This window comes from Trichomycterus rosablanca, chromosome 6, assembly GCF_030014385.1.
Source record: "Trichomycterus rosablanca isolate fTriRos1 chromosome 6, fTriRos1.hap1, whole genome shotgun sequence".
Lineage (NCBI taxonomy): Eukaryota > Metazoa > Chordata > Actinopteri > Siluriformes > Trichomycteridae > Trichomycterus > Trichomycterus rosablanca.
In genome coordinates this window covers 52,223,536-52,239,920 of record NC_085993.1, presented here as the reverse complement: position 1 = coordinate 52,239,920, position 16,385 = coordinate 52,223,536, and the positions used below count along the sequence as shown (strand labels likewise).

General features: G+C 43.3%; 1 protein-coding gene across 1 annotated transcript in view; it reads right to left on the bottom strand.

Moving 5' to 3' along the window:
• The window catches only part of nbeal1 (neurobeachin-like 1), an 88,282-nt gene that overhangs the window by 71,244 nt on the left and 653 nt on the right, over positions 1-16,385 (bottom strand). Inside the window, exons 2-6 of the mRNA XM_062998086.1 lie at positions 14,343-14,703; positions 9,005-9,096; positions 7,235-7,396; positions 6,275-6,356; positions 4,834-4,961 (exon numbers count right to left, since the gene is read on the bottom strand). Coding sequence (XP_062854156.1) covers positions 4,834-4,961; positions 6,275-6,356; positions 7,235-7,396; positions 9,005-9,096; positions 14,343-14,393 — 515 coding nt within the window. The 5' untranslated portion in view covers positions 14,394-14,703. The remainder of the gene's footprint in view (positions 1-4,833; positions 4,962-6,274; positions 6,357-7,234; positions 7,397-9,004; positions 9,097-14,342; positions 14,704-16,385) is intronic.

The following is a 16,385-nucleotide window of genomic DNA, read 5'->3' as shown; positions in this document are numbered from 1 at the left end:
AATGTGTAAGTGTGTGTGTGTGTGTGTGTTGACTGTGTGTGTGTGTATTGAATGTGTAAGTGTGTGTGTGTGTGTGTGTGTTGACTGTGTGTGTGTGTATTGAATGTGTAAGTGTGTGTGTGTGTGTGTATTGAATGTGTAAGTGTGTGTGTGTGTGTGTGTATTGAATGTGTAAGTGTGTGTGTGTGTGTGTGTGTATTGACTGTGTGTGTGTGTGTATTGAATGTGTAAGTGTGTGTGTGTGTGTGTATTGAATGTGTAAGTGTGTGTGTGTGTGTGTATTGAATGTGTAAGTGTGTGTGTGTGTGTGTATTGAATGTGTAAGTGTGTGTTGGTGTGTGTGTGTATTGACTGTGTGTGTGTGTGTATTGAATGTGTAAGTGTGTGTGTGTGTGTGTGTTGACTGTGTGTGTGTGTGTATTGAATGTGTAAGTGTGTGTGTGTGTGTGTGTTGACTGTGTGTGTGTGTATTGAATGTGTAAGTGTGTGTGTGTGTGTGTATTGAATGTGTAAGTGTGTGTGTGTGTGTGTATTGAATGTGTAAGTGTGTGTGTGTGTGTGTGTATTGACTGTGTGTGTGTGTGTATTGAATGTGTAAGTGTGTGTGTGTGTGTGTGTGTATTGACTGTGTGTGTGTGTGTGTGTATTGAATGTGTAAGTGTGTGTGTTTGTGTATAAATGTGTGTGTGTGTATTCAGTGTGTGTGAGTATTGAGTGTGTAAGTGTATGAGTGTGTGTGTATATTGTGTATAAGTGTATGTGTGTATTCAGTGTGTGTGTGTGTATAAGTGTGTGTACTGTATATATATGAGTGTGTGTGTGTATATTGTGTATAAGTGTGTGTGTGTATAAGTGTGTGTACTGTATATATATGAGTGTGTGTGTGTACTGTGTGTGTATAAGTGTATGTGTGTATTCAGTGTGTGTGTATTGACTGTGTGTGTGTGTGTATTGAATGTGTAAGTGTGTGTGTGTGTGTGTGTGTGTATTGACTGTGTGTGTGTGTATTGAATGTGTAAGTGTGTGTGTGTGTGTGTGTATTGAATGTGTAAGTGTGTGTGTGTGTATTGACTGTGTGTGTGTGTATTGAATGTGTAAGTGTGTGTGTGTGTATTGACTGTGTGTGTGTGTATTGACTGTGTGTGTGTGTATTGAATGTGTAAGTGTGTGTGTGTGTGTGTGTGTGTATTGAATGTGTAAGTGTGTGTGTGTGTGTGTGTGTATTGACTGTGTGTGTGTGTATTGAATGTGTAAGTGTGTGTGTGTGTGTGTGTGTGTGTGTGTATTGACTGTGTGTGTGTGTGTATTGAATGTGTAAGTGTGTGTGTGTGTGTGTGTGTATTGACTGTGTGTGTGTGTGTGTGTATTGAATGTGTAAGTGTGTGTGTGTGTGTGTATTGAATGTGTAAGTGTGTGTGTTTGTGTGTGTGTGTATTGACTGTGTGTGTGTGTATTGAATGTGTAAGTGTGTGTGTGTGTGTGTGTGTGTATTGAATGTGTAAGTGTGTGTGTGTGTGTGTGTATTGACTGTGTGTGTGTGTGTGTATTGAATGTGTAAGTGTGTGTGTGTGTGTGTATTGACTGTGTGTGTGTGTATTGAATGTGTAAGTGTGTGTGTGTGTGTATTGACTGTGTGTGTGTGTATTGAATGTGTAAGTGTGTGTGTGTGTGTATTGAATGTGTAAGTGTGTGTGTGTGTGTGTGTGTGTGTATTGAATGTGTAAGTGTGTGTGTGTGTGTATAAATGTGTGTGTATTCAGTGTGTGTGAGTATTGAATGTGTAAGTGTGTGTGTGTGTGTGTATTGAATGTGTAAGTGTGTGTGTGTGTGTGTATTGAATGTGTAAGTGTGTGTGTGTGTGTGTATTGAATGTGTAAGTGTGTGTTGGTGTGTGTGTGTATTGACTGTGTGTGTGTGTGTATTGAATGTGTAAGTGTGTGTGTGTGTGTGTGTTGACTGTGTGTGTGTGTATTGAATGTGTAAGTGTGTGTGTGTGTGTGTGTTGACTGTGTGTGTGTGTATTGAATGTGTAAGTGTGTGTGTGTGTGTGTGTGTATTGACTGTGTGTGTGTGTGTGTGTATTGAATGTGTAAGTGTGTGTGTTTGTGTATAAATGTGTGTGTGTGTATTCAGTGTGTGTGAGTATTGAGTGTGTAAGTGTATGAGTGTGTGTGTATATTGTGTATAAGTGTATGTGTGTATTCAGTGTGTGTGTGTGTATAAGTGTGTGTACTGTATATATATGAGTGTGTGTGTGTATATTGTGTATAAGTGTGTGTGTGTATAAGTGTGTGTACTGTATATATATGAGTGTGTGTGTGTACTGTGTGTGTATAAGTGTATGTGTGTATTCAGTGTGTGTGTATTGACTGTGTGTGTGTGTGTATTGAATGTGTAAGTGTGTGTGTGTGTGTGTGTGTGTGTGTATTGACTGTGTGTGTGTGTATTGAATGTGTAAGTGTGTGTGTGTGTGTGTATTGAATGTGTAAGTGTGTGTGTGTGTATTGACTGTGTGTGTGTGTATTGAATGTGTAAGTGTGTGTGTGTGTGTATTGACTGTGTGTGTGTGTATTGACTGTGTGTGTGTGTATTGAATGTGTAAGTGTGTGTGTGTGTGTGTATTGAATGTGTAAGTGTGTGTGTGTGTGTGTGTATTGACTGTGTGTGTGTGTGTATTGAATGTGTAAGTGTGTGTGTGTGTGTGTGTGTATTGACTGTGTGTGTGTGTGTATTGAATGTGTAAGTGTGTGTGTGTGTGTGTGTGTATTGACTGTGTGTGTGTGTATTGAATGTGTAAGTGTGTGTGTGTGTGTGTGTGTATTGACTGTGTGTGTGTGTATTGAAAGTGTGTGTGTGTGTGTGTATTGAATGTGTAAGTGTGTGTGTGTGTGTGTGTGTGTGTATTGACTGTGTGTGTGTGTATTGAATGTGTAAGTGTGTGTGTGTGTGTATTGACTGTGTGTGTGTGTATTGAATGTGTGAGTGTGTGTGTGTGTGTGTATTGACTGTGTGTGTGTGTATTGAATGTGTAAGTGTGTGTGTGTGTGTGTGTTGACTGTGTGTGTGTGTATTGAATGTGTAAGTGTGTGTGTGTGTGTGTATTGAATGTGTAAGTGTGTGTGTGTGTGTGTGTTGACTGTGTGTGTGTGTATTGAATGTGTAAGTGTGTGTGTGTGTGTGTGTTGACTGTGTGTGTGTGTATTGAATGTGTAAGTGTGTGTGTGTGTGTGTATTGAATGTGTAAGTGTGTGTGTGTGTGTGTATTGAATGTGTAAGTGTGTGTGTGTGTGTGTGTGTATTGACTGTGTGTGTGTGTGTATTGAATGTGTAAGTGTGTGTGTGTGTGTGTATTGAATGTGTAAGTGTGTGTGTGTGTGTGTATTGAATGTGTAAGTGTGTGTGTGTGTGTGTATTGAATGTGTAAGTGTGTGTTGGTGTGTGTGTGTATTGACTGTGTGTGTGTGTGTATTGAATGTGTAAGTGTGTGTGTGTGTGTGTGTTGACTGTGTGTGTGTGTATTGAATGTGTAAGTGTGTGTGTGTGTGTGTGTTGACTGTGTGTGTGTGTATTGAATGTGTAAGTGTGTGTGTGTGTGTGTATTGAATGTGTAAGTGTGTGTGTGTGTGTGTATTGAATGTGTAAGTGTGTGTGTGTGTGTGTATTGACTGTGTGTGTGTGTGTATTGAATGTGTAAGTGTGTGTGTGTGTGTGTGTGTATTGACTGTGTGTGTGTGTGTGTGTATTGAATGTGTAAGTGTGTGTGTTTGTGTATAAATGTGTGTGTGTGTATTCAGTGTGTGTGAGTATTGAGTGTGTAAGTGTATGAGTGTGTGTGTATATTGTGTATAAGTGTATGTGTGTATTCAGTGTGTGTGTGTGTATAAGTGTGTGTACTGTATATATATGAGTGTGTGTGTGTATATTGTGTATAAGTGTGTGTGTGTATAAGTGTGTGTACTGTATATATATGAGTGTGTGTGTGTACTGTGTGTGTATAAGTGTATGTGTGTATTCAGTGTGTGTGTATTGACTGTGTGTGTGTGTGTATTGAATGTGTAAGTGTGTGTGTGTGTGTGTGTGTGTGTGTGTATTGAATGTGTAAGTGTGTGTGTGTGTGTGTGTGTGTGTGTGTATTGACTGTGTGTGTGTGTATTGAATGTGTAAGTGTGTGTGTGTGTGTGTGTATTGAATGTGTAAGTGTGTGTGTGTGTATTGACTGTGTGTGTGTGTATTGAATGTGTAAGTGTGTGTGTGTGTATTGACTGTGTGTGTGTGTATTGACTGTGTGTGTGTGTATTGAATGTGTAAGTGTGTGTGTGTGTGTGTGTGTGTATTGAATGTGTAAGTGTGTGTGTGTGTGTGTGTGTATTGACTGTGTGTGTGTGTATTGAATGTGTAAGTGTGTGTGTGTGTGTGTGTATTGACTGTGTGTGTGTGTGTGTATTGAATGTGTAAGTGTGTGTGTGTGTGTGTATTGAATGTGTAAGTGTGTGTGTGTGTGTGTGTGTGTATTGACTGTGTGTGTGTGTATTGAATGTGTAAGTGTGTGTGTGTGTGTGTGTGTATTGAATGTGTAAGTGTGTGTGTGTGTGTGTGTGTATTGACTGTGTGTGTGTGTGTGTATTGAATGTGTAAGTGTGTGTGTGTGTGTGTGTATTGACTGTGTGTGTGTGTATTGAGTGTGTAAGTATATATAAGTGTGTGTATAAGTATGCATTCAGTGTAGTGTGTGTATATACAGTATATGAGTGTGTTTATTAAGTGTGTGTGTGTGTGTGTGTATATACAGTATATGAGTGTGTTTATTAAGTGTGTGTGTGTGTGTGTGTGTACCCGTGGATCCGGAGTCTCCAGTTGTGATAAGGATCGTAGAGACTCACACAGAAAGCCAGAGCGTGTCGTACAAACTCCTCCGCCTGAGTCTGATCCACCAGCTCCTTCTCCTTAGTCTTACTCTTCAACTACACACACACACACACACACACACACACACACACACACACACACTTATTCATTCATTTATTCACTCATTCATTCAGTTATAATCTCAGCCTGAGTCTGATCCACCAGCTCCTTCTCCTTAGTCTTATGCCTAGTTCACACTACACGATTGTTGCCCTGATTTTCGCTCGGCGGCTGGTCGGCGATTGATTTTCCGGGTCGGGAGCAACTCAGCGTTCACTCGACGATCAAAACTCGGCTCTCAGTCGCTAAGTGTGAACTATCCAACAACTCGAACCGACCGGCTCGCCGAGCGCTCGGCGACCGGATCGAGTTTTCTAGCACGTCAGATATCTGATCTCAGACGGGCAACTGGGAATGAGTGACATGTCGAACAGCCAATGAGAACGCAGGATACAGCGTGAAGGGAAATGCAGGAGAGGATATAGTTTATATCAGGATACACCGGCACACACACGTAGTATTTCCGATTTGATCGTCCTCTACAAAACATAACACCCACGCTGCATTACATTAAATTATTAATTAACATCCACTTTACTACAGAACAATCCATATACTGTTCGTGTTGCCAAATCCACTCAGATTCATTTATTTTTTCTCTTTGATTTTACGCTGCACATCAGACCACAAACACTTTAATCGCTCGCTACTTGTTGACGTGCATTTTTGGACGTGGTGTCATTAAAACCCTCGTCACTTCTCACGTGTGTTTTTGTAAAGAAGAAAAAAAAAGGAGACCAGAGAAGCTCGCCTGCGATTCCAGTTGGTGATGGATGGTGTAGCGTGAGACCCCCTATCACCCATCAGTCATGTAGTGTGAAATATACACCGACTGAAAGACTCCCGAGTGCAGGAGATCCAGTCGTGTAGTGTGAACTGTACAGCGACCTGACGACTGGGAAAGTCGTGTAGTGTGAACTTGGCATTACTCTTCAATTACACACTCATTCATTCGTAACAATTCAACCAGACAGTTTGCAACAATAACAGTCTCTAGTCCTGTGGGAAGCATTTCCACATGTTGTGTGTAGTATATTATATAGAAGTGGGTCAGGATCCTTTCTGTGTGGAGTTTTGTATGTTCTCCCTGTGTCTGTGTGGGTTTCCCCCGGGTGCAGTAAGCAGTCAGGTTAATTGGAGCTACTAGAAATTACACTGAGTGAGTGTGTGTGTGTGTTTGCCCTGTGATGGACTGATGACCCACTGTGACCCTGACCAGGATAAAGCGCTGGTAAAACAGACACTGAATGAATGAATGGAAACTCCGGCTGTAAAACAGAAGGAGATAATAAGGGGGCGGGGCTTCAACCTGTTGGATGTAGAGCGTCGTCATGGTGATGATCTGATTGATGTAGGAACAGGTTCCGATCTCCTCCACATTAGACAGGTTCCTGTAACACACATCATACACCTGTCAGGGGCCAGTGATAGCTCAGTGGGTAAGGTACTGGACTAGTAAACAGAAGGTTGCCGGTTCAAGCCCCGCCACCACCAAGTTGCCACTGTTGGGTCCCTGAGCAAGGCCCTTAACCCTCAATTGCTCATCGTGTTCCGCTCATTGTGTAAGTCGCTTCTGCTAAATGCTGAAAATGTAAATGTCAGTACAGTGTGTGTGTGTGTGTGTGTGGACAGGAACATGCAGTAGGTGTGTTGGCTGTGAGCAGCAGGAAGTGTCAGCAGTATTAAACATTTAACCAGAACAAGTGGAGCTGGATCAGTCTGTCTGTTCTCTGATCTGATCTCTGATTTGATATCTGATCTGTGAACGATGGTCTTTGATCTGATCTGATCGGTTATCTGATCTGTTGTTTGATCTCTAATCTTTGAGCTCTGATCGGTTCTCTAATCTTTGATCTGTTCTCTGATCCTTGATTTTGATCTGATCTCTGATCTGTTCTGTGATTTGATATCTAATCTATGATTATTGATCTCTGATCAGTTCTCTAATCTAATCGGTTCTCTGATCTGTTCCCCGATCTTTGATCTGTTCTCTGATCTGTTATTTGATCTCTAATCTGATCTCTGACATCTGATGTTTGATCTGTTCTCTGATCTTTGATTTTGATCTGTTCTGTGATTTGATGTCTGATTGGTTCTCTGATCTTCATGCTCCCTCCGAGTGCTGCTCTGCAGAAGGTAGGAGGTAGCTTCCGCTGAACGCTTGCATGGACTTTGGAATGACCTGCTGCTGCGGTGTGTTTGATGCGTGTGTGTGTGTGTGTGTGTGTGTGTATGCGTGTGCGTGTTTAATGTGTGTGTGTGTGTGTACCTGCAGACGATGATGAGGAACTTGAGGAGCAGTAGAGCGAGCTGCTGTTGTTCCTGTTCCAGACCTGCTGAAGCTTTCTGAACACACTGCAGGAGCTGAACACGCAGAACCTGCAGGATGTTATCGGGGAGCAGAGAGAGAACCGGAGGAACCTCGTCCACCCTGCACACACACACACACACACACACACACACACACATTTATTTACCTTGGTAATTTAGAGTGTTGAGGAGTAATGATCTGGCTACTAGGGGTCACTGCACACTAATGCTATAAAGCGGCCTCTGGAAATTAAACTAATGAACCTTCAGAGGTCATTTGAGTTTCCGTGTCCGTAAGTTACATCAAAATAAATCAAATCATGGAACCACAGATCGTCCCCGGACAGGAGCAGCACTAAGCTCAGAGATAAACCAGCGGGACGACCTGAAAGCAGCAGGAACAGCAGCGATCAGAAACAAAACAGAATCTCTGGTGATGATTCAGCTCCACGTGTTTGGGCGATGGAGAGTCGTGTACGTATGATCCTGAGATCACCAAACCCACAGTGAAGTACGGTGGTGGGCGCATCAGGATCATGGAGCGAAAGTATCTGGACACATACATAGTGGAGAATTTGATCCCATCGATGGAGAAACCGAAGCCACAAGAAACCTGAATCCTATAAACACTGAGAGTCCATCAGAGGAACCATCGAGCATCTCCAGCATTAAGAAGCGTCAGGAAACAATAAAGAAGTAAAACTAAAGTGCAGCTTTTATTGTATTTTTATTGATGTGTAACTGTTAGTAATTGTATTTCAGTGTGTTTATATTATATTTGTGTTATTTTCAGTGTTTAAGTGTCAAAAACAACCTCATTATTTGACATGAGACTAAAATATCTGCAGCTCCACGGGACCATGGACGCATTAACAGGTTCTCCAAACATCCTTATGGGGAAAAATACCTCGAAACTCAACGTCTTTAAAACTCAACACCGCTCCCAGTTTTAAAGTACCGCGGTATATGGGGAGGGGGTTGAATATTTATTCCTCCTCAGAGCGGCTCTGGTGGAACGTGAGATGAAATTTGCTCAGGTTTTGGTATCTGAGGAATTTTCATGGTAGAACAAAGAGGCGTTTCATCACCGAACTCAAACTCACGCCGAAAACATGAAAGGAATCGAACACGGTGTGTGTGTGCGTGTGTGTGTGTGTGTGTGTGTGCGTGCGTGCGTGCGTGCGACGGTGAGGGTCGTGAGTGGGTGGAGGAAACGTAGGAAACCATGCTGAGATGCCACCACGACCTTCTCCTCGTATACCCAACCCCGGTCACACGACCACAGCGAGGCACTAAAAGCTACACACACACACAATAATGCACACACACACACACACTCATCACACACACACACACACTCATCACACACACATCACACACTCATCACACACTCATCACACACTCATCACACACTCATCACACACTAATGCAGACACACACACAATAATGCACACACACACACACACACACACACACACACACACACACTCATCACACACTAATGCAGACACACACACAATAATGCACACACACACACACACACACACACACACACACACTCATCACACACTCATCACACACTAATGCAGACACACACACACACACACACACACTAATGCACACACACACACACACACACACTAAAAGTATGCGGACACCTCTTCTAATTGCTGACTGCAAATCTTTCAGTCTTTTCCTGGTCAGGGACACAGTGAGTCCCCTCACGTACCTGCAGGGCTGCTTCTCAAAGTCCACGTTGAGGCTGCGATCGTACGAGCTGATGAAGGTCTCCAGCCACAGCGTCAGGTAATCCGGGTCTCGCTGGGGAGGAGAGAAACAGGACAGGGTCACTGATGGGGTCACGCAATTCAGGACGGGACGAGAACAACAAAGAGTTTCAATCTTTTACATTCACTAAAGATTCCAGCAGGGTGGGGTCACCACGTCCACCCACCAAACCAGCGCCTGCACACATGACTGCACATGCTAGAGTTTATTCTTAATAGTTTCAGTGATTAAAGTTATGTCATTATTTTTATTATTACTAATTTTTAATTATTAATAAAATAATATTATTATTTTATTATATTTTATTATTATTATTTTTATTATCAGAATATTTTATTTATTGTTAATATTATTAATATTAATATTATACATTATTATTATTTATTTTACTACTACTACTATATTTTCTTTTAATTTATATCCTTATTACATTTTGATACCATTATTATTATTATTATTATTATTATTATTGTTATTATTAACATATATTATCAAAATATTTTGGTAATATTATTGATATTATTATTAATTATTATATTGTGTTTTTCAAACTTGTATTACTTTTCTTGGTATTATTATATTTGACATATTTATTATTATGACTATTATTGTTATTATTATTATGTTTTATTTATTTTATTACTATTATACATTTATTATTATTATTATATATTTATTACTATTATTAGATATTTAATATTAATAATATTATATGTAATATTCTTATTATTTTATTATTATTTTATTATTATTCTTATTATTCTTATTATTTCATTATTATTATTATTATTTTATTATTATTATTATTATTTTATATTATTAGTTTCAGTGATTGAACTGTTGTGCTCTGAAGTGTGAAACATTTCTTCTAATTTACACTTAATCTATAGAATCTGATAGAAGGTGTGTGTGTGTGTGTGTGTGTGTGTGTGTAGGTGTGTGTAGGTGTGTGTGTGTGGGTATGTGTGTATTTTTGGAATGTCAAGAATGTGTGTCACACTAATGAGACTTCCAAACTACCCCACACCAAGTAAACTAAACCATTTTAATGGAGCTCGTTTTGTGCTAAAACAGGACAGAGGAAAAGTGTGTGTGTGTGTGTGTGTGTGTGAGAGAGAGACAGACAGTGTGTGTGTGTGTGTGTGTGTGTGTGTGTGTGTGTGTGTGATACTGTGTCTGTGAGACTGTGTGTGTGTGATGCTGTTTGTGACTGTGTGTGTGAGAGAGAGAGACAGTATATGTGTTTAATACTATGTGTGTGTGTGTGTGTGTGTGTGTGATGTGTGAGAGAAAGACAGTGTGGGTATGTCTGTGATATTGTGTGTATGTGTGTGTGTGTGATAATGTGTGTGTGAGTTTTGCTGTGTGACTGTGTATGTGTGTGTGTGTGTGTGTGATACTCTGTAATACTGTATATGTGTGTGTGATACTGTGTGTGTGTGTTTGTTGTGTGACTGTATATGTGTGTGTGTGTGTGTGTGTGTGTAGTGACCACGTCTTTGCCCTCTGTGCTATACAGCAGGAAGTCCTGGTAAAAAATTCCTCAGAGTGAGATCATGGGGATAGTCTGTCACGCGTGTGTGTGTGTGTGTGTGTGTGTGTGTGTGTGTGTGTGTGTGTGTGCCATCAGACATATCCAAATTCGACTGAGAAGAACGCCACCATAATACCACTGCTGTATTTGTGTGTGTGTGTGTGTGTGTGTGTGTGTGTGTGTGTGTGCCCATTCAGCAGCAGTACAGATACCCATTGAGGTTTCTGGACGGGATCGAGGACACACGCCCTGTTTATTTTGGGACTACACCACTCCCGCTGGTTTTCAGAGCACCATCATCATGTGTGTGTGTGTGTGTGTGTGTGTGTGTGTGGCACAGTGGTAGAATCATGCCAGTCCACCAGCACTGACATCTCAAGCTTGCGTGTTCGAATCTCAGCTGTGCTACCGGCCAGCCGGGCGCCTAATCAGCCTGTCAGAGGGAGGGAGGGCCGTAGGGATTCCTCAGAAGTGCTGCAGTTACGCCCTCTGCTGGCTGATGGGCGGCGCTGCACTACACAGAGACGGGGGATAACCGAGATCGGTGCGTGACTCTCCGTGCACGATACGGATCTCCGTATGAACCCGTCCGGTGCAGGGGAAAAGAAGCGGTTGGTCCTGCACACGTGTGTCAGTCACGACCCTGCTTGGTCAGGAGTGGAGGTGGAATATGATCGGGGAACTGGATACGACTAAAGTGGGAGGAAATGCATTAGAAAGAGATCGGTATAGCGCACGGAGAGTCACGCACCGATCTCCATTATCCTTTAGCTTTGTGCGGCACCATCGATCAGCCAGCAGAGGGCGTAACTGCAGCACACTTGCTTATGTTTGTAGGTACCAATCCAAGCAGCTCAGGGTTAAGGGCCTCGCTCAGGGGCCCGACAGAAGGAACCTGCCAATGACCCACGGACCTTCCCATTACCGGCCCAAGAGACATTCCGATTCATCCCCGAGGTGTCGAGGACCAAACCACGTCGTTATAGAGCTGGCTGGAACAGGACCTTCCCTAAACTGTTTCCAGGTGGAATAGAAAGTACACCTGTTCACCTGTTAGCGGCGGGCGTGGCTGGAACACCTGCACTTAATCATTAGGAGGGGCGTCCACATATTTTGACCAAAGAGTGTAAACAAACATGACGTGCGTGTTCGGCCAGAGTGTGTGTTATCAGAGGATACTATGTGTGTGTGTGTGTGTGTGTGTGTGTGTGTGTGTCTGTGTGTGTGTGTGTGTGACAGATCCAGTCTAACTGAAACCTTTCATGTGGTTTAACTGGTTTAACAGGATTTTTCTGTAATGACTGCTTTAGACAAAACACACACACACACACACACACACACACACACAGATCAGCCATAACATTAAAACCACCTCCTTGTTTCTACACTCACTGTCCACTTACCATATAGAAGCACTTTGTAGTTCTACAATTACTGACTGTAGTCCATCTGTTTCTCTACATGCTTTGTTACCCCCCTTTCACCCTGTTCTTTAATGGTCAGGACCCCCACAGGACCACCACAGAGCAGGTATTATTTAGGTGGTGGATGATTCTCAGCACTGCAGTGACACTGACATGGTGGCGGTGTGTTAGTGTGTGTTGTGTTGGTATGAGTGGATCAGACTCAGCAGCGCTGCTGGGGGGGGGGGGGTTGTTAACAGCCAGGGTCACCGAAAAGGCACCGTACTAATCCTGGGTAGAACCTCCTTCGCTCTCAGAACCACCCGAGTTCAGCGGCAGCGACTTTTCGCCTCTTGTCGCCCGAGTTGCTGATCGCTCGTCGCCCCATGTTCACACCGGAAGCGTCATCGCCGCTGTGGGTGTTTGGTTGCCATGGTTTCACTAAGGGCAAGCAATCGCCATGGCAACATGGTGTACTTCACCGGCTCGTATCCTGGACTGGAATCGCTCGTCTATAAATCTCATCCCTGGGTAGTCCATCACTGACTGTGCAGCCCTGACCAGAAAGCTGTAGCCTCTCGACCCACGGCAGCGTGAAGCTTGCTTGACGGTAAACAGCGTCTCTTCCGCTCCTCAGTAGAACCTGTTTCTGGTTTCTGGTCTCTGAGTTCCTATGGGCAGGCAGGTGTGGCCTAGTGGTTAAACTGCTGGACTAGTAATCGAAAGGTCGCTGGTTTAAGCCCCACCACTGCCAGGCAGCACTGTTGGGCCCCTGAGCGAGGCCCTTAACCCTCAATTGCTCTGACTGTACACTGTCACAGTGCTGTAAGTCGCTTTAAATAAAAGTGTCTGCTAAATGCTGAAAATGTAAATGTAATTTAAATGAGGGTTTTCTTTCAGCCCTTGACTGAACGTCCACTGTTCCACAGTCATACTAGTCTCAGCTATATGGGCACAGAGGAGTCACGATCATTCATTCTGGTAGTTTAGTGGATCTCCCCACGTGATCACACGTCCCTCAACGGGACAATCTGGGACTTTCCACGTCCCTCCGTCCCCAAAACGCTCCCACAGCCTCTCCTCCCACCGCCGCCGCCAAATAACCGCCGCCAAATAACCGCCACGCTAACACACTTATACTATCAGCGGTCACACACACTCACACACACACACTCACTAACACACACACACACACACACACACACACACACACGCACACACATTCGCACACACACACTCAAACATGAGCGCACAAAAACACACACACATATGAACACACACACACACACACTAACACACTCTTAAACATGAGCGCACACACATATGAACACACACACACACACACACACATGAACACACACACATATGAACACACACACATGAACACACACGTGCGCACACGTACACTAACACACACTCTCAAACATGAGCGCACACAAACATATAAACACACTCACAAATATAACACACACACATGAACAAACATGATCACACACACACACACACACACACTAACACACATGAACAAACATGAACACACACGTACACACACACTAACACACACACACAGGAATAAACACACACACTAACACACTGTCAAACATGAACACACACACACACATGTGCACACACACTAACACACTCTCAAACATGCGCACACACACACGCCAACACAGATGAACAAACACACACACACGTGCGCACACACTTACACACACACACACACACAAATATAACACATGCATGCACACACACACACACCAACCACAACTACACACAAACGCACAAAGACGCAGTTGTATGTGTGCCAGAGAAACACACACACGCACACACACTCTCTCTCACACACACACACACACACACACACACACACCGACACAATACATGCTTGCATGGCAACCAAACATCCTGCTAATGATAGGTCATTTCTGAACAGCGTGTGGCTGGTGTGTGTGTGTATGCGTGTGTGTGTGTGTATGCGTAAGTGTGTGTGCAACTGCGTTTTTGTGCATGTGTGTGTAGTTGTGGTTGGTGTGTGTGTGTGTGTGTGTGTGTAGTTGTGGTTGGTGTGTGTGTGTGTGTGTGTGTGTAGTTGTGGTTGGTGTGTGTGCATACTGGGCTTGTTTGCTGTCTGTATGAGTGGTGCCAATATCTGCGCCCTATGTCATCGGGTTCTGAACCTTTTACACTGACACTATAGAGTCAAAAGTATTGGGACACTGATGTTTCACAGCCAATCCACCCTCCGCAAGCATGCAAAACTCTTCACCCACACTAGCAGCTGCACCCTGGTGTCGGTCACATGATCACGCCGGTTTAATATAAAGAACCAAACCAGTTACCTTGGTGCAGTACAACATCCACACCTCGTACAGTCTCTCGTTGGATGCCATGCTGTCGGCTGCCGTGCCAGGACGATGCCCGCATGTGGGCACAGATATTTACACTACTGATCCAGAGTCAAGGGCCGAACTTCCACATGATCCGATCCACACGAGCGTCCCAGAGTTAAACTCCCATCCTACAGACACGCGTCAGTAACGGGGCGTCAGTAACGGGGCGTCAGTGCTGGCCGTCTGTCATCGGCATTACAAACATCGTGGGTTCTGAGGAGAGATCTGATGAATCCTGGACCAGTCAGACCAGAATCCTCCTTTACTGGTCCGGAATTCTGTTACTGGTGGTCAGTGATCCTCATCCGATCTGTCAGCAGAGAAAACAAATCAGATAAAAACGAGTTTACAGACCCAGTCAGTCTAGAAAATCTGTCTTAAACACCATAAACCTGCCCCCCCCCCCCCCCCCACCACCAATTTATTCAGGGTGCACAAACTTACTTATGTAAAAACCTACAGACCACAAGACAAAAAGACAAAACTACTGACTGGCAGACAGAAAGACACACCAGCTGACTAACAGGTAAAAACACATACCGGCTGACTGGGTAAACAACTGACAGAAAGACACATTGACTGACCAACAGCGAGAAAAAAAAACCTGGTTGACCGAAACACATAAAGATAAAACAACTGACTGACAGACATGAAGACACATGGCTGGCCAACTGACCGAAAGACAAAAAGACTAACCAGCTGACCCAAAAACACACCAGCTGAACAACAGACAGAAATACAAACCAACTAACTGACAGACTGAAACACACTGGCTGATCTACAGACAGAAAGACAGACCACTTGATTAACAGACCAAAATACAGGCTGAGCGACTGACAAAAGAACACACTGGCTGAATGACTGACTTAAAGACACACCAAATGATTTACAGACAGAAAGACACACCAACAGATTAACAGACCAAAACATGACTGACAGAATGACTGACAGAAGGGTACACCAGCTAAATGACAGACATAGATAGACAAAGACACACCAACTGAACAACTGATATAAAGACACACCAACTAACCAACAGACTGAAATACATACCGGCTGAACTACAGACAGAAAGAAACACTACTTGATTAACAGACCAAAATACAGGCTGAACGACTGAGAAAAGACCACACTGGCTGACCAACAGACAGGAAGACACATTGACTGACCGGCAGGCAGAAAAAAATCTGCCTGACCAACAGACATAAAGACAAAACAACTTACTGACAGACAGAAAGACACACAAGCTAAACATCAGACAGAGACACACCGGCTGACCAACAGACAGAAAGACTAAACTAGACACATTGACTAAAAAAACTGACCGAAAGACAAAAAGACAAACCAGCTGACCCACAGACTCAAACACGCACCAGTTGATTAACAGACCAAAATACTGGTTGAACGACAGACAGAAAAACACACCAGCTGATTTACAGACCAAAACACAAACCGTCTGAATGACTGACAGAAGGGTACACCAGCTGAACAACTGATAGAAAAACACACCAACTGACCGACAGACTGAAATACATACCGGCTGAACTACAGACAGAAAGAAACACTGGCTGACCAACTGACCGCAAGACAAAAAGACTCACCGGCTAAACAACAAACAGAAAGACACACACACCACTTGATTAACAGACCAAAATACAAGTTGACCAACAGACAGGAAGATACATTGACTGACAGGCAGAAAAAAATCTGCCTGACCAACAGTTGATTAACAGACCAAAACATATACCAGCTAAATGACAGACAGTAAGACACACTATCAGCTGAACGACTGATAGACAGGCACACAAACTGACCGACAGACTGAATTACATACCTGCTGAACTACAGACAGAAAGAAACACTGGCTGATCAACTGACCGCAAGACAAAAGGACAAACCGGCTAAACAACAAAGAGAAAGACACACACACTACTTGATTAACAGACCCAAACACACACCAGCTGAACGACTGACATAAAGACACACCAGCTT